The 20,961-nt window shown below is 46.1% G+C and overlaps 1 protein-coding gene across 1 annotated transcript; it reads left to right on the forward strand.

Annotated features, from left to right (window-relative positions):
• The first annotated feature begins 3,974 nt into the window (after window positions 1-3,974).
• On the forward strand, window positions 3,975-11,349 carry tomm20a (translocase of outer mitochondrial membrane 20). Its single transcript, XM_029654407.2, has 5 exons — window positions 3,975-4,190; window positions 4,704-4,747; window positions 5,084-5,165; window positions 10,327-10,469; window positions 10,779-11,349. Exons 1-5 carry the CDS (start codon window positions 4,067-4,069, stop codon window positions 10,821-10,823), a joined length of 438 nt encoding a protein of 145 aa, XP_029510267.1. The 5' UTR covers window positions 3,975-4,066; the 3' UTR covers window positions 10,824-11,349.
• The last annotated feature ends 9,612 nt before the right edge of the window (window positions 11,350-20,961 follow it).

The raw sequence follows: 20,961 nt of genomic DNA on the forward strand, positions 1-20,961 counted from the left end.
ATCATGTTGTTAACCCCCCACCACCAACAAATAATCATGTTGTTTTACCCAACTCTTAACCCCCCACCACCAACAAATAATCATGTTGTTTTACCCAACTCTTAACCCCCTCAACCACCAACAAATAATCATGTTGTTTTACCCAACTCTTAACCCCCCACCACCAACAAATAATCATGTTGTTTTACCCAACTCTTAACCCCCTCAACCATACCAACGAATAATCATGTTGTTTTACCCAACTCTTAACCCCCCCACCACCAACAAATAATCATGTTGTTTTACCCAACTCTTAACCCCCTCAACCATACCAACGAATAATCATGTTGTTTTACCCAACTCTTAACCCCCATCACCCATACCAACAAATAATCATGTTGTTTTTTTAACCCCCCACCCCCAACGAATAATCATGTTGTTAACCCCCCTCACCCATACCAACAAATAATCATGTTGTTAACCCCCCTCACCCATACCAACAAATAATCATGTTGTTAACCCCCTCACCCATACCAACAAATAATCATGTTGTTTTACCCAACTCTTAACCCCCTCACCCATACCAACAAATAATCATGTTGTTTTACCCAACTCTTCACTCCCCCTCATCCATACCAACGAATAATCATGTTTTGGTTCTGTTCTCTATAATCTGACCAGGATAATGGTGAAAACAATATTGTAGCTGTGTATTTATGACAACAAAGTGCTGTATGTGTATACAGCCATTATTTCAGACTCCAGTGTTTCCTCCCTTTGGTTGCATCTGAAAAAAAGCGCCCTATTCCATTTATAGTGTACTACCTATGGGATTCCCTATTGACCCTGGTCTAAAGTAGTGCACTACCTATGGGATTCCCTATGGGCCATGGTCTAAAGTAGTGCACTACCTATGGGATTCCCTATTGACCCTGGTCTAAAGTAGTGCACTACCTATGGGATTCCCTATTGACCATGGTCTAAAGTAGTGCACTACCTATGGGATTCCCTATTGGTCCTGGTCTAAGGTAGTGCACTACCTATGGGATTCCCTATTGACCCTGGTCTAAAGTAGTGCACTACCTATGGGATTCCCTATTGGTCCTGGTCTAAAGTAGTGCACTACCTATGGGATTCCCTATTGGTCCTGGTCTAAAGTAGTGCACTACCTATGGGATTCCCTATTGACCCTGGTCTAAGGTAGTGCACTACCTATGGGATTCCCTATTGACCATGGTCTAAAGTAGTGCACTAATGGGATTCCCTATTGGTCCTGGTCTAAAGTAGTGCACTACCTATGGGATTCCCTATTGACCCTGGTCTAAGGTAGTGCACTACCTATGGGATTCCCTATTGACCATGGTCTAAAGTAGTGCACTACCTATGGGATTCCCTATTGGTCCTGGTCTAAAGTAGTGCACTACCTATGGGATTCCCTATTGACCCTGGTCTAAAGTAGTGCACTACCTATGGGATTCCCTATTGACCATGGTCTAAAGTAGTGCACTACCTATGGGATTCCCTATTGGTCCTGGTCTAAAGTAGTGCACTACCTATGGGATTCCCTATTGACCCTGGTCTAAAGTAGTGCACTACCTATGGGATTCCCTATTGGTCCTGGTCTAAAGTAGTGCACTACCTATGGGATTCCCTATTGACCATGGTCTAAGGTAGTGCACTACCTATGGGATTCCCTATTGACCCTGGTCTAAAGTAGTGCACTACCTATGGGATTCCCTATGGGCCCTGGTCTAAAGTAGTGCACTACCTATGGGATTCCCTATTGACCCTGGTCTAAAGTAGTGCACTACCTATGGGATTCCCTATGGGCCCTGGTCTAAAGTAGTGCACTACCTATGGGATTCCCTATTGACCCTGGTCTAAAGTAGTGCACTACCTATGGGATTCCCTATTGACCCTGGTCTAAGGTAGTGCACTACCTATGGGATTCCCTATGGGCCCTGGTCTAAGGTAGTGCACTACCTATGGGATTTCCTATTGACCCTGGTCTAAAGTAGTGCACTACCTATGGGATTCCCTATTGACCATGGTCTAAAGTAGTGCACTACCTATGGGATTTCCTATTGACCCTGGTCTAAAGTAGTGCACTACCTATGGGATTTCCTATTGACCCTGGTCTAAAGTAGTGCACTACCTATGGGATTCCCTATGGGCCCTGGTCTAAGGTAGTGCACTACCTATGGGATTTCCTATTGACCCTGGTCTAAAGTAGTGCACTACCTATGGGATTCCCTATTGACCATGGTCTAAGGTAGTGCACTACCTATGGGATTCCCTATTGACCCTGGTCTAAAGTAGTGCACTATATAGGGGAAAGGTTTCCATTTGGATGCATAGTTTGTATAGATCCCTACTGTATGATATTATGTCTGTTTGTTTGGCACTTGTATGTAATTGTATGCCTTTGTTATACATTTGTATATTGAGAAGAAGAGTGATTTGAGTCAAGCTATTTAATATCTTCCACTGTTCATAATGATAGCGTGTACTTTCGTGTACAGGCAGTCGTACTGTTTCAACATGTAGTTTCATTAGTGTACATAGAGAGGAGGGTCGACGCATGTATGTTGTTTTCCCCGTTCATTTCTCATTCTGGTCCTCACTGGGGGGACAAGGGCTTGCGTCCCAAATGGATCCCTATGGGCCCTGGTCAAAAGTAGTGCACTATATAGGGAATAGGGTGCCATTTGGGTACAAGGTTTTTATTTGGTTTTCATTTGTTTTTTTGTTTACATTTTTTTGTTCTTGAGGTTTTCATAATTTTTTTTTTTTTTCCTAGACTGGTTATTTGCTTTGTTCTCTGTCTTGGCTTGTTAATTAGTTTGTTTTTGTGTGTGTTTTTACGTTAGCTTGTGCTTGTATCAGAAGCATACCCTATGAGCACAAGATGTTGAAAATACATTATTTTTGGTTGATGTCTTTTCAACCCGATTTTGCTCACTGGGTTTAGCGGTTTTGAAAAGACGGTTATGGTATTTTCCAACTTGTACAGTTTCACAGACCTCTATGGAATGGTCTGGGAGAGAGAGAGAGAGAGACAGAGAGAGTGTGATAAAGCTTATGAAAAAAAAAAACTCTATAGTATTTATTAGGCCCGTCAGAAAATGGGCATTCATACATGTGTAATTTATTGTACAAATGTAAGCAAAAAAAGTAAAGAAAAAAGAAGCCTCTGTTTGAAATAAATGCCATAGTTTGAACTTCATTGTATTGTCTTTGGTCTGGTGGAAATGTCACATGCCATGATATCTGCTCAACACGCACGTCTCTAGATGTACTTGTAACGGCTGTAATCTGTGGATAATGTGGTTGCCTTTACCCACCTTCGTTGAATGCACTGGCTCTGGAGAGTCTCCAAAAATGTATTATGGTCAACTCTAACATTGAGAAGGAATGATTTGATGACTGTACTTGGTAGTAGTGTACTTATACTACAGTATAACTTTAGACCGTCCCCTCGCCCATACCCGGGCGCGAACCAGGGACCCTCTGCACACATCAACAACAGTCACCCGCGAAGCATCCGTTACACTTGTACTACAGTAATAACAAAATAAATAATTTCAGTTACTGAAAATAAATGGCAAATCCACTTGCCTTCTGTAAAGTAAGCCCTTGAACAAGGAGTAACCCCTTGAACTCTAGGGTGTAACGATTTCTGTTGCAAAATGTTTTGCACCGAACGGAAAACGTTTTGCAATTATAAACGATAATTTCTATTGGACACAGTCAGGTAGGTCCCTCCCCCGTTTCTTTTTGTTCCATTTGGTTGTTACACGGTAAACCGTTTTACCCGAATGACGGCCCTGCTCACTATTTCACCTAACAGCTCTATGTAATAAATCAACTAAATAATCAATCAGCTCTATGTAATAAATCATCTAAATATTCAATCAGCTGTATGTAAAAAAATCAACTAAATCATAAATCAACTGTAGTCACTGCGCAGGTGTGAGTCCAGTGACGCAAGATGGGATCATGCGCAGTCGTTGTCCTTCACAGGAAGAGTCAGTAGCTAGCATGCTGGCTAGTTAACTTAGTGGTGTGTCTACTCTGCTCTCCGGACATGATGGGGGCTAAAACCAGCACCATGGTCGCTGGGGTGGCCGGAGCCCTGTTCATTGGATACTGCGTTTATTTCGATCGAAAACGACGAAGTGACCCGAACTTCAAGAAAAGACTACAAGAACGTAAGTCATGTTAGCAAACTGGCAAGTCACGTGTTTTTATACCTGCGACAAAATGGCTAGCTAGTTTACAAATGTTTGGCTAACTATCTAGCGTGATATAACTGCATTAAGTATACGCTTAGCTTTGTATTTGGGTTATGTTATTGCGAACTAGTTACGAGTTGGTTAACTAGTCAATAGTTAACTAACGAAGTGCCACCATATCCGCTTAGCCAGTTAGCTAGTTAGCGTTGGATAACATTGATTCATCTGCAGTCCGGTCAATCCATTATTAAGGATGGTTTGTCAATGGTGGTGTGTATATGTTTAGTGTACATAACTAGTTAAGTCAACCAACTCTCCTACATAGACTAGTAACGTTAGTGTCCACCATATAATGTTTGGTTTAAACAATCCCGACTCCTTTTAAATGTATTTTCTTCTTCTTAGCCCTTCCATGTAACTGACATCTTTCTCTGCAAGCCACTCCTTTCTTTAGCATACCAGTCATCAAATATGACGTTGTTTCAACAGGCAGAAGTAAACAGAAGTCTTCCCAAGAGAAGACTGTACTAAGGGTAAGAAGCATTACAAACAATGGCCAGACCAAGGGGCAAATGTATTTTTATTTAACTGGGGAAGTCAGTTTAAGAACGAATTCGTATTTTACAATGACGGCCTACCCAGGCCAAACCCTCCCCTAACCTGGATGACACTGGGCTAAATGTATGCCGCCCTATGGGACTCCGGCTCACTGCCAGTTGGGATACATCCCGGGATCGAACCAGGGTCGGTTGTGGTGCCTTAGACCACTGTGCCACTCAGGAGCACCGAGATGATATGAAGTTAGTGCTTTTTAGAAGGCTCTTTGTCTACCCCTGTACTGACTGTCTGCTAACCTGTCTGCCATTTAGCTACCTGACCTGAAGGATGCAGAAGCTGTACAGAAGTTCTTCCTGGAGGAGATCCAACTGGGAGAGGAGCTGCTAGCACAAGGTTAGCTGTCACCCCGTCTCCATGGCCATCACCTCGTCTTTCATACACACCCAGTCCTGAACACTACTAAGATCCTATAACTATCTGGTCCTGAATAACAGGCTTGAACTCAGATTGACCCCTTCTGGAATAGCTGTGGCATTAGTGTCTGGTCCAACTGTGCATTCTCATAAACATCCTGGTTGCTAATGTTAGCTTCTGGAAAAAAGGTAATGGTGCTCTATCAAACTAGAGATCTGTAGCCCAGGGACCTGTGTCGGGGGCTCTGGTTATTTCAGCTCTACGACATCAATTACATAAGTCATTTTTATTTTGATGCATTTTTTTCCCTAATTCACAGTCTCCAGAACAGTTGATGTTCAGATGTGTCTGTTACTTGAACTCTGAAGCATTTATTTGGGCTGCAATTTCTGAGCCAGTTAACTCTCTAATGAATTTATCCTCTGCAGCAGAGGTAACTCTGGGTCTTCCTTTGCTGTGGTGGTCCTCATGAGAGCAAGTTTCATCATAGCGCTTGGTGGTTTTTGCGACTGCATTTGAAGAAACTTTCAAAGTTAAATTTTTATGGACTGACTGACCTTCATGTATTGAAGTAATGGACTGTCATTTCTTTTTGCTTATTTGAGCTGTAATATGGACTTGGTCTTTTACCAAATAGGGCTATCTTCTGTATACCACCCCAACCATGTCACAACACAACTGATTGGCTCAAATGCATTAAGAAGGAAAGACATTCCACAAATTAACTTTTAACAAGGCACACCTGTTAATTGAAATGCATTCCAGATGACTACCTCATGAATCTGGTTGAGAGAATGCCAAAGAGTGCAAAGCTGCCATCAAGGTAAAGGGTGGATTTTCTGAAGAATCTCAAATGTAAAATATACACTGCTCAAAAAAAATAAAGGGAACACTTAAACAACACAATGTAACTCCAAGTCAATCACACTTCTGTGAAATCAAACTGTCCACTTAGGAAGCAACACTGACAATAAATGTCACATGCTGTTGTGCAAATGGAATAGACAACAGGTGGAAATTATAGGCAATTGCCAATAAAGGAGTGGTTTTGCAGGTGGTGACCACAGACCACTTCTCAGTTCCTATGCTTCCTGGCTGATGTTTTGGTCACTTTTGAATGCTGGCGGTGCTTTCACTCTAGTGGAAGCATGAGACGGAGTCTACAACCCACACAAGTGGCTCAGGTAGTGCAGCTCATCCAGGATGGCACATCAATGTGAGCTGTGGCAAGAAGGTTTGCTGTGTCTATCAGCGTAGTGTCCAGAGCATGGAGGCGCTACCAGGAGACAGGCCAGTACATCAGGAGACGTGGAGGAGGCCGTAGGAGGGCAACAACCCAGCTACCTCCGTCTTTGTGCAAGGAGGAGCACAGAGCCCTGCAAAATGACATCCGGCAGGCCACAAATGTGCACGTGTCTGCTCAAACGGTCAGAAACCGACTCCATGAGGGTCCGACGTTACAGCCCAACACCGTGCAGGACGTCTGGCATTTGCCAGAGAACACCAAGATTGGCAAATTCTCCACTGCCGCCCTGTGCTCTTCAGATGAAAGCAGGTTCACACTGAGCACGTGACAGACGTTACAGGGTCTGGAGTACGTTCTGCTGCCTGCAACATCCTCCAGCATGACCGGTTTGGCGACGGGTCAGTCATGGTGTGGGGTGGCATTTCTTTGGGGGGCCGCACAGCCCTCTATGTCTGCCATTAGGTACCGAGATGAGGTCCTCAGACCCCTTGTGATGGTGCGGTTGGCCCTGGGTTCCTCCTAATGCTAGACCTCGTGGCTGGAGTGTCAGCAGTTCCTGCAAGGGGAAGGCATTGATGCTATGGACTGGCCCGCCCGTTCCCCAGACCTGAATCCAATTGAGCACATCTGGGACATCATGTCTCGCTCCATCCACCAACGCCATGTTGCACCACAGACTGTCCAGGAGTTGGCGGATGCTTTAGTCCAGGTCTGGGAGGAAATCCCTCAGGAGACCATCCGCCACCTCATCAGGAGCATGCCCAGGCGTTGTAGGGAGGTCATACAGGCACGTGGAGGCCACACACACTACTGAGCCTCATTTTGACTTGTTTTAAGGACATTACATCAAAGTTGGATCAACCTGTAGTGTGGTTTTCCACTTTAATTTTGAGTGTGACTCCAAATCCAGACCTCCATGGGTTGATAAATTCGATTTCCATTGATCATTTGTGTTGTTTTTTTTGTCAACACATTCAACTATGTAAAGAAAAAAGTATTTAAGATTATTTCATTCAGATCTAGGATGTGTTATTTTAGTGTTCACTTTATTTTTGAGTATTTTGATTTCAACTTTTTTTTTTTTTGGTTACTGCGTGATTCCATGTGTTATTTCATAGTTTTAATGTCTTCACTATTATTCTACAATGTAGAGGTAAAATTGAAATCTTGAATGTGTAGGTTTTCTAAAACTTTTGACTGGTAGTGTCTGTTTTTATTTAAAAAATGTAGCTGAAAATGCATCCTTGTTTTTAAGTTTGATACTTCGCAGCCACGAGTTTGACATGTGAATTGAATTGTGGGTCATATCAACCCTGCAAGTTGCCAAAGTTGTTCATTCGCTCCTTCGAGCTAAATTGAGGGCCGAGGAGGCAACATTAGTGAATTGGACCTCCACTTAACCTCTTACCTCTACCTGGGACGCTTGCGTCCCAACTAGAGCTCTGGAAATGCAAATGCGCATAGTATTAGTTAAAACTCAAAAGTTCATTAAAATACACATGCAGGGTATCAAATTAAAGCTACACTCGTTGTGAATCCAGGCAACAAGTCAGATTTTTAAAATGCTTTTCGGCGACAGCATGAGAAGCTATTATCTGATAGCATGCACCAATACACTACAACAGAAAAGCACAGCAGGGGACGTAAACAAAATAATTAGCATTTCGGCGTTACACAAACCGCACAATAAAATAGAAAAGTCATTACCTTTCACCATCTTCTTTGTTGGCACTCCTAGATGTCCCATAAACACTATTGGGTCTTTATTTCGATTAAATCGGGCCATATAAAGCCAAGATATCGTTATATGTAGACTGTGTGATAAACGAAAAAAACAGCGATTTCACAACGTAACGTCATTTTTTAAAATTCAAAAAGTAGACGATAAACTTTCACAAAACACTTCGAAATACGTTTGTAATGCTACTTTAGGTATTAGTAAACGTTAATAAGCGATTAAAAATCATCCGTAGGCGATGTACATTCATTAGCTGTCGTCTTGGAAAAAATTTCAGGAGAGAGCTCTTCCGGAATGATCTGGGCGGAGACCGGAGGTACGTCGTGCCCCTCTTTCGGTTCAACCAAGAATCAAAGAGGATTCAATTCACAAGATACTCGACTGCATGGGGATGCTGTGGGAGTTGAATGCTCGGTCTTATCTAATTCGGCTCACTGTTAACAATTGCTGGAAGTGGCGCAAGGATATTTATTTCCATTTTCTGTGATCAGGTTTTCCTGCGCTTTCCGATGTAACGCACGTTATGTAATAGCCACAGTCGTGATTTAACCAGTTTTAAAAACGTCCGAGGGTTTCCTATACACACATTCTAACCATATGAACGTACTATATTCCTGGCATGAGTAGCAGGGCGCTGAAATGTTGCGCGATTTTTAACAAAATGTTCAAAAAAGTAGAGGGTAGGAGCAACTAGTTAATAACCTCTCTGGGATCGTTCGGGACGATCCCACCTCGCCAACAGCCAGTGAAAGTGCAGGGCACCAAATTCAAAACAACAGATCTAATTAAAATTCTCAAACCATACAAGTATTTTAAAGAATCACTTCTCGTTAATCCAACCACAGTGTCCGATTTCAAAAAGGCTTTTCGGCGAAAGCAGAACTTATCATTGTTAGGTCAGCAACTAGTCACAGAAAGCTTTCAGCCATTTTCCATCCAAAGAGGTATCATAAAAAGCAGAAATATAGATAAAATTAACCACTAACCTTTGATCTTCATCAGATGACACTCCCAGGACTCAATGTTACACAATACATATGTATGTTTTGTTCGATCAAGTTCATATTTATATCCAAAAACCTCAGTTTACATTGGCGCCATGTTTTGGAGGCATTTCTGAACATCCAGCGACATTGCAGAGAGCCACATTAAATAACAGAAATACTCAAACTTTGAAAGATAAACTTGTCCTTAATGCTTTGTCAGATTTCAAAAAAGCTTTACGGCAAAAGCACAATATTCAATAATCTGAGAACAGCGTTCAGCCACAAGCCATGCAGTTACCCGCCAAGTTGTGGAATCAACAAAGGTCATAAATAGCATTATAAATCTTCACTTTGCTGATCTTCGTCGGAATGCACTCCCAGGACTCCCACAATAAATGTTTGTTTTGTTCGATTACGTCCATATTTATGTCCAAATATGTTTAGTTCACTATTCCAAAGGCACAATGCGAGAGTGCAAAATCCAGACGAGAAGTCAAGAGTTTTATTAGTTTGTAGAAACATGTCAAACGATGTTTACAATCGATCCTTAGGGTCTTTTTGTAATAAATCAATAATATTCCAACCGGACAATAGTGTATTCATTACAGAGGAAAAAGGCCTGTGTGACAGTGTAGTAAACAACTGATTGGCCACAGCCTAGTCCACTTGTTGAAACCGCTCTTATTTGACCCCGTTCCTCAATAGAAGCCTCAAACATCTTTTTAAAGACTGTTGACATCTGCTGGAAGCCTTGGGAAGTGCAATCTGGCCCCATAGACACAGCGTTTTGGATAGGCAATCACTTAAATGAAACTACAAACCTCAGATTTCCCACTTCCTGGTTGGATTTGTCTCAGGTTTTCGCCTGCCATATGAGTTCTGTTATACTCAGACATCATTCAAACAGTTTTAGAAACTTCAGTGTTTTCTATCCAATACTACCAATAATATGCATATATTAGCTTCTGGGACTGAGTAGCAGGCAGTTTACTCTGGGCACCTTATTCATCCAAGCTACTCATGGCAAACAAACTGCATCCAGTTTCGATCGTGATTTCCCCCGAGGGGAAAGTGGCTAGCGTAAGAGCTGAGGTGGTATTAATATCTTGTTTGGACTATAGCTTGAAGGAAGTAGACCACCTGATCTAATCATGTCGACCACCCCAACAGGAGACTGTGAGACGGGTGTAGACCATCTAACAAATGCCATAGCTGTGTGTGGTCAGCCCCAGCAGCTGCTCCAGGTGTTACAGCAGACTCTGCCTCCTCCAGTGTTCCAGATGCTGCTCACCAAACTGCCCACCATCAGCCAGGTGAGTGAGGAGGCTTTCTCCCACGGAAGACGCTAGGTCTCTATTCCGATATTCACACTTAGAATGTAGCAATGTATTTGGCATGCTTTTGCATGCTGATATGGACAAAGGGTACTTTGTCCAAGGGTGGGTTTGGAGTGTCACCAAAATGGCTTAAAGATGACCTGTTCTTTCAGCTCTAGGACATTCATCTTGTCAGTTGTTTTTCTTGACAGTTTCATTCTCATGTCACTTATTAGACTGTCAGGATTCAGGTCTGACCGTGGCTGAGGAGTTCAGTGAAGTTTCTCTCTTTTTTTTTTTTTTCAGAGAATCGTGAGTGCTCAGAGTTTGGCAGAAGATGATGTTGAGTGAATGAGCTGGTGAGGTTTGTGTGTGTGAAACAGTGTGCAACTGCGTGTGTGGCTGTTGACTGGCTGTGTGGCCTTAGTCAAGATGGCTGCCATTGGATGTCTTCCTCACCAACCAGGACATCGGCTGACTGTACCCCCTCCCCCCATGCCCCAGTGCTATATAAGAAGTCCTGGCCATGCCCCCTCTTCAGTCTACTGTAAATAATTTCCTATGCAGTAGCCCTCATTTCAGATTCGAATAACTTGACAAACTAAATGTGTTGTATTATTTAGCCTAAAAGTGATTTTTTTTTTTTTTAACTAATACTCTAGATTATGTAGAGATTAAGCATCATTTCAGAATGTCGCAGAGGACATTTTCCCTATTTATACATGAAACACAATGTAAAGAGGTTGGCTCTGTCATGTATGTTCACTGTGAGGTGGACTATCTTTATTAGGTCGATTGTTTTCTAAGATATATGTGGAATATTTTTTTTTGTTGTAATTCTGAAATCCAAGTCATGAAATAAAAATGTGAGAATGTATTTGTCTGTTTCTGTAGTCTGCATAGCCACTAGATGGCAGTAGCAATGCATGGAGATTAGTGCCAGAATGATCATGTTTAGTTGCGGTTTACAGATTAAAATGGTGTCCTACCCAATTCAATCAGTATTTCCCCCTGAGCCAATGGAGCATGGCAGCACTAGCAGATTAGGGCCTGAGCCACTGGAGCCTCAGCCTGAGCAGCACAGTGGGGTAGTAGACGGACAGCCAGGGAATCTCAGAAGGCCTGAGCCTCAGCCTGAGCAGCACAGTGGGGTAGTAGACGGACAGCCAGGGAATCTCAGAAGGCCTGAGCCTCAGCCTGAGCAGCACAGTGGGGTAGTAGACGGACAGCCAGGGAATCTCAGAAGGCCTGAGCCTCAGCCTGAGCAGCACAGTGGGGTAGTAGACGGACAGCCAGGGAATCTCAGAAGGCCTGAGCAGCACAGTGGGTATTTTACCTTTATTTAACTAGGCAAGTCAGTTGAGAACAAATTCTTATTTTCAATGACTGCCTAGGAACAGTTGGATAACTGCCTGTTCAGGGGCAGAACGACAGATTTGTACCTTGTCAGCTCGGGGATTCGAACTTGCAACCTTTCGGTTACTAGTCCAACGCTCTAACCACACTAGGCTACCCTGACGGACAGCCAGGGAATCTCAGAAGGCCTGAAAGTTGAGCACCATTTATGGTCATACTAGTGAACAGAGCAGCTTTCTACAATGGGGATGGAGTAATATAGGAGGGGGATGGAGTAATATAGGACGGAGTTGCTCTGCTGGGGATGGAGTAATATAGGAGGGAGTTGCTCTGCTGGGGATGGAGTAATATAGGAGGGAGTTGCTCTGCTGGGGATGGAGTAATATAGGAGGGGAATGGAGTAATATAGGGGGTTATTCTGCTGGGGATGGAGTAATATAGGGGGAGTTGCTCTGCTGGGGATGGAGTAATATAGGAGGGGGATGGAGTAATATAGGGGGAGTTGCTCTGCTGGGGATGGAGTAATATAGGAGGGGATGGAGTAATATAGGGGGGTTGCTCTGCTGGGGATGGAGTAATATAGGGGAGTTGCTCTGCTGGGGATGGAGTAATATAGGAGGGGATGGAGTAATATAGGGGAGTTGCTCTGCTCGGATGGAGTAATATAGGAGGGAGTTACTCTGCTGGGGATGGAGTAATATAGCAGGGGGTTGCTCTGCTGGGGATGGAGTAATATAGGAGGGGATGGAGTAATATAGGGGGTTATTCTGCTGGGGATGGAGTAATATAGGGGGAGTTGCTCTGCTGGGGATGGAGTAATATAGGAGGGGGTGGAGTAATATAGGGGGTTGCTCTGCTGGGGATGGAGTAATAAAGGATGGGGATGGAGTAATATAGGGGGAGTTGCTCTGCTGGGGATGGAGTAATATAGGAGGGGATGGGAGTAATATAGGGGGGTTGCTCTGCTGGGGATGGAGTAATATAGGGGAGTTGCTCTGCTGGGGATGGAGTAATATAGGGGAGTTAGGGGGCTGCTGGGGATGGAGTGCTGGGGATGGAGTAATATAGGAGGGGGATGGAGTAATATAGGGGGAGTTGCTCTGCTGGGGATGGAGTAATATAGCAGGGGGTTGCTCTGCTGGGGATGGAGTAATATAGGAGGGGATGGAGTAATATAGGGGGAGTTGCTCTGCTGGGGATGGAGTAATATAGGAGGGGATGGAGTAATATAGGGGGAGTTGGGATGGAGTAATATAGGAGGGGGATGGTTAGGGGGCTCTGCTGGGGATGGAGTAATATAGGGGGAGTTGCTCTGGGGGATGGAGTAATATAGGGGGAGTTAGGGGGAGCTCTGCTCGGGATGGAGTAATATAGGAGGGAGTTACTCTGCTGGGGATGGAGTAATATAGCAGGGGGTTGCTCTGCTGGGGATGGAGTAATATAGGAGGGGGATGGAGTAATATAGGGGGTTATTCTGCTGGGGATGGAGTAATATAGGGGGAGTTGCTCTGCTGGGGATGGAGTAATATAGGAGGGGGTGGAGTAATATAGGGGGTTGCTCTGCTGGGGATGGAGTAATAAAGGATGGGGATGGAGTAATATAGGGGAGTTGCTCTGCTGGGGATGGAGTAATATAGGAGGGGGATGGAGTAATATAGGGGGTTGCTCTGCTGGGGATGGAGTAATATAGGGGAGTTGCTCTGCTGGGGATGGAGTAATATAGGGGGAGTTGCTCTGCTGGGGATGGAGTAATATAGGAGGGGGATGGAGTAATATAGGGGGAGTTACTCTGCTGGGGATGGAGTAATATAGCAGGGGGTTGCTCTGCTGGGGATGGAGTAATATAGGAGGGGGATGGAGTAATATAGGGGGAGTTGCTCTGCTGGTGATGGAGTAATATAGGAGGGGAATGGAGTAATATAGGGGGTTATTCTGCTGGGGATGGAGTAATATAGGGGGAGTTGCTCTGCTGGGGATGGAGTAATATAGGAGGGGGTGGAGTAATAAAGGATGGGGATGGAGTAATATAGGGGGAGTTGCTCTGCTGGGGATGGAGTAATATAGGGGGAGTTGCTCTGCTGGGGATGGAGTAATATAGGAGGGGATGGAGTAATATAGGGGGAGTTGCTCTGCTGGGGATGGAGTAATATAGGAGGGGGATGGAGTAATATAGGGGGTTGCTCTGCTGGGGATGGAGTAATATAGGGGAGTTGCTCTGCTGGGGATGGAGTAATATAGGAGGGGGTGGAGTAATATAGGGGGAGTTGCTCTGCTCGGGATGGAGTAATATAGGAGGGAGTTACTCTGCTGGGGATGGAGTAATATAGCAGGGGGTTGCTCTGCTGGGGATGGAGTAATATAGGAGGGGATGGAGTAATATAGGGGTTATTCTGCTGGGGATGGAGTAATATAGGGGGAGTTGCTCTGCTGGGGATGGAGTAATATAGGAGGGGGTGGAGTAATATAGGGGGTTGCTCTGCTGGGGATGGAGTAATAAAGGATGGGGATGGAGTAATATAGGGGGAGTTGCTCTGCTGGGGATGGAGTAATATAGGGGGATGGAGTAATATAGGGGGTTGCTCTGCTGGGGATGGAGTAATATAGGGGAGTTGCTCTGCTGGGGATGGAGTAATATAGGAGGGGATGGAGTAATATAGGGGGAGTTGCTCTGCTCGGGATGGAGTAATATAGGAGGGAGTTACTCTGCTGGGGATGGAGTAATATAGCAGGGGGTTGCTCTGCTGGGGATGGAGTAATATAGGAGGGGATGGAGTAATATAGGGGAGTTGCTCTGCTGGTGATGGAGTAATATAGGAGGGGAATGGAGTAATATAGGGGGTTATTCTGCTGGGGATGGAGTAATATAGGGGGAGTTGCTCTGCTGGGGATGGAGTAATATAGGAGGGGGGTGGAGTAATAAAGGATGGGGATGGAGTAATATAGGGGGAGTTGCTCTGCTGGGGATGGAGTAATATAGGAGGGGGATGGAGTAATATAGGGGGAGTTGCTCTGCTGGGGATGGAGTAATATAGGAGGGGGATGGAGTAATATAGGGGGGGTTGCTCTGCTGGGGATGGAGTAATATAGGGGGGAGTTGCTCTGCTGGGGATGGAGTAATATAGGAGGGGGATGGAGTAATATAGGGGGGAGTTGCTCTGCTCGGGATGGAGTAATATAGGAGGGAGTTACTCTGCTGGGGATGGAGTAATATAGCAGGGGGTTGCTCTGCTGGGGATGGAGTAATATAGAGGGGATGGAGTAATATAGGGGGTTATTCTGCTGGGGATGGAGTAATATAGGGGGAGTTGCTCTGCTGGGGATGGAGTAATATAGGAGGGGTGGAGTAATATAGGGGGTTGCTCTGCTGGGGATGGAGTAATAAAGGATGGGGATGGAGTAATATAGGGGGAGTTGCTCTGCTGGGGATGGAGTAATATAGGAGGGGATGGAGTAATATAGGGGGTTGCTCTGCTGGGGATGGAGTAATATAGGGGGAGTTGCTCTGCTGGGGATGGAGTAATATAGGGGGAGTTGCTCTGCTGGGGATGGAGTAATATAGGGGGAGTTGCTCTGCTGGGGATGGAGTAATATAGGGGGAGTTGCTCTGCTGGGGATGGAGTAATATAGGAGGGGGATGGAGTAATATAGGGGAGTTGCTCTGCTGGGGATGGAGGAATATAGGGGGAGTTGCTCTGCTGGGGATGGAGTAATATAGGAGGGGATGGAGTAATATAGGGGGAGTTGCTCTGCTGGTGATGGAGTAATATAGGAGGGGATGGAGTAATATAGGGGGTTATTCTGCTGGGGATGGAGTAATATAGGGGGAGTTGCTCTGCTGGGGATGGAGTAATATAGGGGAGTTGCTCTGCTGGGGATGGAGTAATATAGGAGGGGGATGGAGTAATATAGGGGGGTTGCTCTGCTGGGGATGGAGTAATATAGGGGGAGTTGCTCTGCTGGGGATGCAGTAATATAGGAGGGGGATGGAGTAATATAGGAGGGGGATGGAGTAATATAGGGGGGTTATTCTGCTGGGGATGGAGTAATATAGGGGAGTTGCTCTGCTGGGGATGGAGTAATATAGGAGGGGGATGGAGTAATATAGGGGGAGTTGCTCTGCTGGGGATGGAGTAATATAGGAGGGGATGGAGTAATATAGGGGGAGTTGCTCTGCTGGGGATGGAGTAATATAGGAGGGGATGGAGTAATATAGGGGTTGCTCTGCTGGGGATGGAGTAATATAGGGGGAGTTGCTCTGTTAGGGATGGAGTAATATAGGAGGGGATGGAGTAATATAGGGGGGAGTTGCTCTGCTCGGGATGGAGTAATATAGGAGGGAGTTGCTCTGCTGGGGATGGAGTAATATAGCAGGGGGTTGCTCTGCTGGGGATGGAGTAATATAGGAGGGTGATGGAGTAATATAGGAGGGAGTTGCTCTGCTGGGGATAGAGTAATATAGGAGGGGATGGAGTAATATAGGAGGGGTTGCTCTGCTGGGGATGGAGTAATGTAGGGGGAGTTGCTCTGCTGGGGATGGAGTAATATAGGGGAGTTGCTCTGCTGGGGATGGAGTAATATAGGAGGGGATGGAGTAATATAGGAGGGGGAGTTGCTCTGCTGGGGATGGAGTAATATAGGAGGGGATGGAGTAATATAGGGGGAGTTGCTCTGCTGGGGATGGAGTAATATAGGGGGGTTGCTCTGCTGGGGATGGAGTAATATAGGAGGGGGCTGGAGTAATATAGGAGGGGTTGCTCTGCTGGGGATGGAGTAATATAGGGGGGTTGCTCTGCTGGGGATGGAGTAATATAGGAGGGGGTTGCTCTGCTGGGGATGGAGTAATATAGGAGGGGATGGAGTAATGTAGGAGGGAGTTGCTCTGCTGGGGATGTAGTAATATAGGGGAGTTGCTCTGCTGGGGATGGAGTAATATAGGGGGAGTTGCTCTGCTGGGGATGGAGTAATATAGGAGGGGATGGAGTAATATAGGGGGAGTTGCTCTGCTGGGGATGGAGTAATATAGGAGGGGGTGGAGTAATATAGGGGGGTTGCTCTGCTGGGGATGGAGTAATAAAGGATGGGGATGGAGTAATATAGGGGAGTTGCTCTGCTGGGGATGGAGTAATATAGGGGAGTTGCTCTGCTGGGGATGTAGTAATATAGGGGAGTTGCTCTGCTGGGGATGGAGTAATATAGGGGAGTTGCTCTGCTGGGGATGGAGTAATATAGGAGGGGGATGGAGTAATATAGGGGGTTGCTCTGCTGGGGATGGAGTAATATAGGGGGAGTTGCTCTGTTAGGGATGGAGTAATATAGGAGGGGGATGGAGTAATATAGGGGGGAGTTGCTCTGCTCGGGATGGAGTAATATAGGAGGGAGTTGCTCTGCTGGGGATGGAGTAATATAGCAGGGGTTGCTCTGCTGGGGATGGAGTAATATAGGAGGGTGATGGAGTAATATAGGGGGAGTTGCTCTGCTGGGGATGGAGTAATAAAGGATGGGGATGGAGTAATATAGGGGGAGTTGCTCTGCTGGGGATGGAGTAATATAGTGGGGAGTTGCTCTGCTGGGGATGGAGTAATATAGGAGGGGGATGGAGTAATATAGGGGGTTGCTCTGCTGGGGATGGAGTAATATAGGGGGGGAGTTGCTCTGCTGGGGATGGAGTAATATAGGGGAGTTGCTCTGCTGGGGATGGAGTAATATAGGGGGAGTTGCTCTGCTGGGGATGGAGTAATATAGGGGGATTGCTCTGCTGGGGATGGAGTAATATAGGAAGGGGATGGAGTAATATAGGGGTTGCTCTGCTGGGGATGGAGTAATATAGGGGAGTTGCTCTGCTGGGGATGGAGTAATATAGGAGGGGGATGGAGTAATATAGGGGGAGTTGCTCTGCTGGGATGGAGTAATATAGGAGGGAGTTACTCTGCTGGGGATGGAGTAATATAGGAGGGGGTGGAGTAATATAGGGGGTTGCTCTGCTGGGGATGGAGTAATAAAGGATGGGGATGGAGTAATATAGGGGGAGTTGCTCTGCTGGGGATGGAGTAATATAGGAGGGGGATGGAGTAATATAGGGGTTGCTCTGCTGGGGATGGAGTAATATAGGGGGAGTTGCTCTGCTGGGATGGAGTAATATAGGGGGAGTTGCTCTGCTGGGGATGGAGTAATATAGGGGGAGTTGCTCTGCTGGGGATGGAGTAATATAGGAGGGGGATGGAGTAATATAGGGGAGTTGCTCTGCTTGGGATGGAGTAATATAGGAGGGAGTTACTCTGCTGGGGATGGAGTAATATAGCAGGGGTTGCTCTGCTGGGGATGGAGTAATATAGGGGGAGTTGCTCTGCTGGTGATGGAGTAATATAGGAGGAATGGAGTAATATAGGGGGTTATTCTGCTGGGGATGGAGTAATATAGGGGGAGTTGCTCTGCTGGGGATGGAGTAATATAGGAGGGGGGTGGAGTAATAAAGGATGGGGATGGAGTAATATAGGGGGAGTTGCTCTGCTGGGGATGGAGTAATATAGGGGGAGTTGCTCTGCTGGGGATGGAGTAATATAGGAGGGGATGGAGTAATATAGGGGGAGTTGCTCTGCTGGGGATGGAGTAATATAGGAGGGGATGGAGTAATATAGGGGGGTTGCTCTGCTGGGGATGGAGTAATATATGGGGAGTTGCTCTGCTGGGGATGGAGTAATATAGGAGGGGGTGGAGTAATATAGGGGGAGTTGCTCTGCTCGGGATGGAGTAATATAGGAGGAGTTACTCTGCTGGGGATGGAGTAATATAGCAGGGGTTGCTCTGCTGGGGATGGAGTAATATAGGAGGGGATGGAGTAATATAGGGGGTTATTCTGCTGGGGATGGAGTAATATAGGGGGAGTTGCTCTGCTGGGGATGGAGTAATATAGGAGGGGTGGAGTAATATAGGGGGTTGCTCTGCTGGGGATGGAGTAATAAAGGATGGGGATGGAGTAATATAGGGGGAGTTGCTCTGCTGGGGATGGAGTAATATAGGAGGGGATGGAGTAATATAGGGGGGTTGCTCTGCTGGGGATGGAGTAATATAGGGGGAGTTGCTCTGCTGGGGATGGAGTAATATAGGAGGGGATGGAGTAATATAGGGGAGTTGCTCTGCTCGGGATGGAGTAATATAGGAGGGAGTTACTCTGCTGGGGATGGAGTAATATAGCAGGGGTTGCTCTGCTGGGGATGGAGTAATATAGGAGGGGGATGGAGTAATATAGGGGGAGTTGCTCTGCTGGTGATGGAGTAATATAGGAGGGGAATGGAGTAATATAGGGGGTTATTCTGCTGGGGATGGAGTAATATAGGGGGAGTTGCTCTGCTGGGGATGGAGTAATATAGGAGGGGGGTGGAGTAATAAAGGATGGGGATGGAGTAATATAGGGGGAGTTGCTCTGCTGGGGATGGAGTAATATAGGGGGAGTTGCTCTGCTGGGGATGGAGTAATATAGGAGGGGATGGAGTAATATAGGGGAGTTGCTCTGCTGGGGATGGAGTAATATAGGAGGGGATGGAGTAATATAGGGGGGTTGCTCTGCTGGGGATGGAGTAATATAGGGGAGTTGCTCTGCTGGGGATGGAGTAATATAGGAGGGGGATGGAGTAATATAGGGGAGTTGCTCTGCTCGGGATGGAGTAATATAGGAGGGAGTTACTCTGCTGGGGATGGAGTAATATAGCAGGGGTTGCTCTGCTGGGGATGGAGTAATATAGGAGGGGATGGAGTAATATAGGGGGTTATTCTGCTGGGGATGGAGTAATATAGGGGGAGTTGCTCTGCTGGGGATGGAGTAATATAGGAGGGGGTGGAGTAATATAGGGGGGTTGCTCTGCTGGGGATGGAGTAATAAAGGATGGGGATGGAGTAATATAGGGGGAGTTGCTCTGCTGGGGATGGAGTAATATAGGAGGGGATGGAGTAATATAGGGGGTTGCTCTGCTGGGGATGGAGTAATATAGGGGGAGTTGCTCTGCTGGGATGGAGTAATATAGGGGGAGTTGCTCTGCTGGGGATGGAGTAATATAGGAGGGGATGGAGTAATATAGGGGAGTTACTCTGCTGGGGATGGAGTAATATAGCAGGGGTTGCTCTGCTGGGGATGGAGTAATATAGGAGGGGATGGAGTAATATAGGGGGAGTTGCTCTGCTGGGGATGGAGTAATATAGGAGGGGATGGAGTAATATAGGGGGAGTTGCTCTGCTGGGGATGGAGTAATATAGGAGGGGGATGGAGTAATATAGGGGGGTTGCTCTGCTGGGGATGGAGTAATATAGGGGGAGTTGCTCTGCTGGGGATGGAGTAATATAGGAGGGGATGGAGTAATATAGGGGGAGTTGCTCTGCTCGGGATGGAGTAATATAGGAGGGAGTTACTCTGCTGGGGATGGAGTAATATAGCAGGGGTTGCTCTGCTGGGGATGGAGTAATATAGGAGGGGATGGAGTAATATAGGGGTTATTCTGCTGGGGATGGAGTAATATAGGGGGAGTTGCTCTGCTGGGGATGGAGTAATATAGGAGGGGGTGGAGTAATATAGGGGGTTGCTCTGCTGGGGATGGAGTAATAAAGGATGGGGATGGAGTAATATAGGGGGGAGTTGCTCTGCTGGGGATGGAGTAATATAGGAGGGGATGGAGTAATATAGGGGGTTGCTCTGCTGGGGATGGAGTAATATAGGGGAGTTGCTCTGCTGGGGATGGAGTAATATAGGGGGAGTTGCTCTGCTGGGGATGGAGTAATATAGGAGGGGGATGGAGTAATATAGGGGGAGTTACTCTGCTGGGGATGGAGTAATATAGCAGGGGGTTGCTCTGCTGGGGATGGAGTAATATAGGAGGGGATGGAGTAATATAGGGGGAGTTGCTCTGCTGGTGATGGAGTAATATAGGAGGGAATGGAGTAATATAGGGGTTATTCTGCTGGGGATGGAGTAATATAGGGGAGTTGCTCTGCTGGGGATGGAGTAATATAGAGGGGGGTGGAGTAATAAAGGATGGGGATGGAGTAATATAGGGGAGTTGCTCTGCTGGGGATGGAGTAATATAGGGGGAGTTGCTCTGCTGGGGATGGAGTAATATAGGAGGGGGATGGAGTAATATAGGGGGAG

The sequence above is a fragment of the Oncorhynchus nerka genome, linkage group LG23 (assembly GCF_034236695.1).
Source record: "Oncorhynchus nerka isolate Pitt River linkage group LG23, Oner_Uvic_2.0, whole genome shotgun sequence".
Classification (NCBI taxonomy): Eukaryota; Metazoa; Chordata; class Actinopteri; order Salmoniformes; family Salmonidae; genus Oncorhynchus; species Oncorhynchus nerka.

Coding starts and splice junctions, on each gene's coding strand:
- tomm20a (XM_029654407.2), top strand. CDS start 4,067: ATGATGGGGGCTAAAACCAGCACCATGGTCGCTGGGGTGGCCGGAGCC. Junction 5,166..10,326: donor AGAGGAGCTGCTAGCACAAG/GTTAGCTGTCAC, acceptor CCACCCCAACAG/GAGACTGTGAGACGGGTGTA. Junction 10,470..10,778: donor AACTGCCCACCATCAGCCAG/GTGAGTGAGGAG, acceptor TTTTTTTTTCAG/AGAATCGTGAGTGCTCAGAG.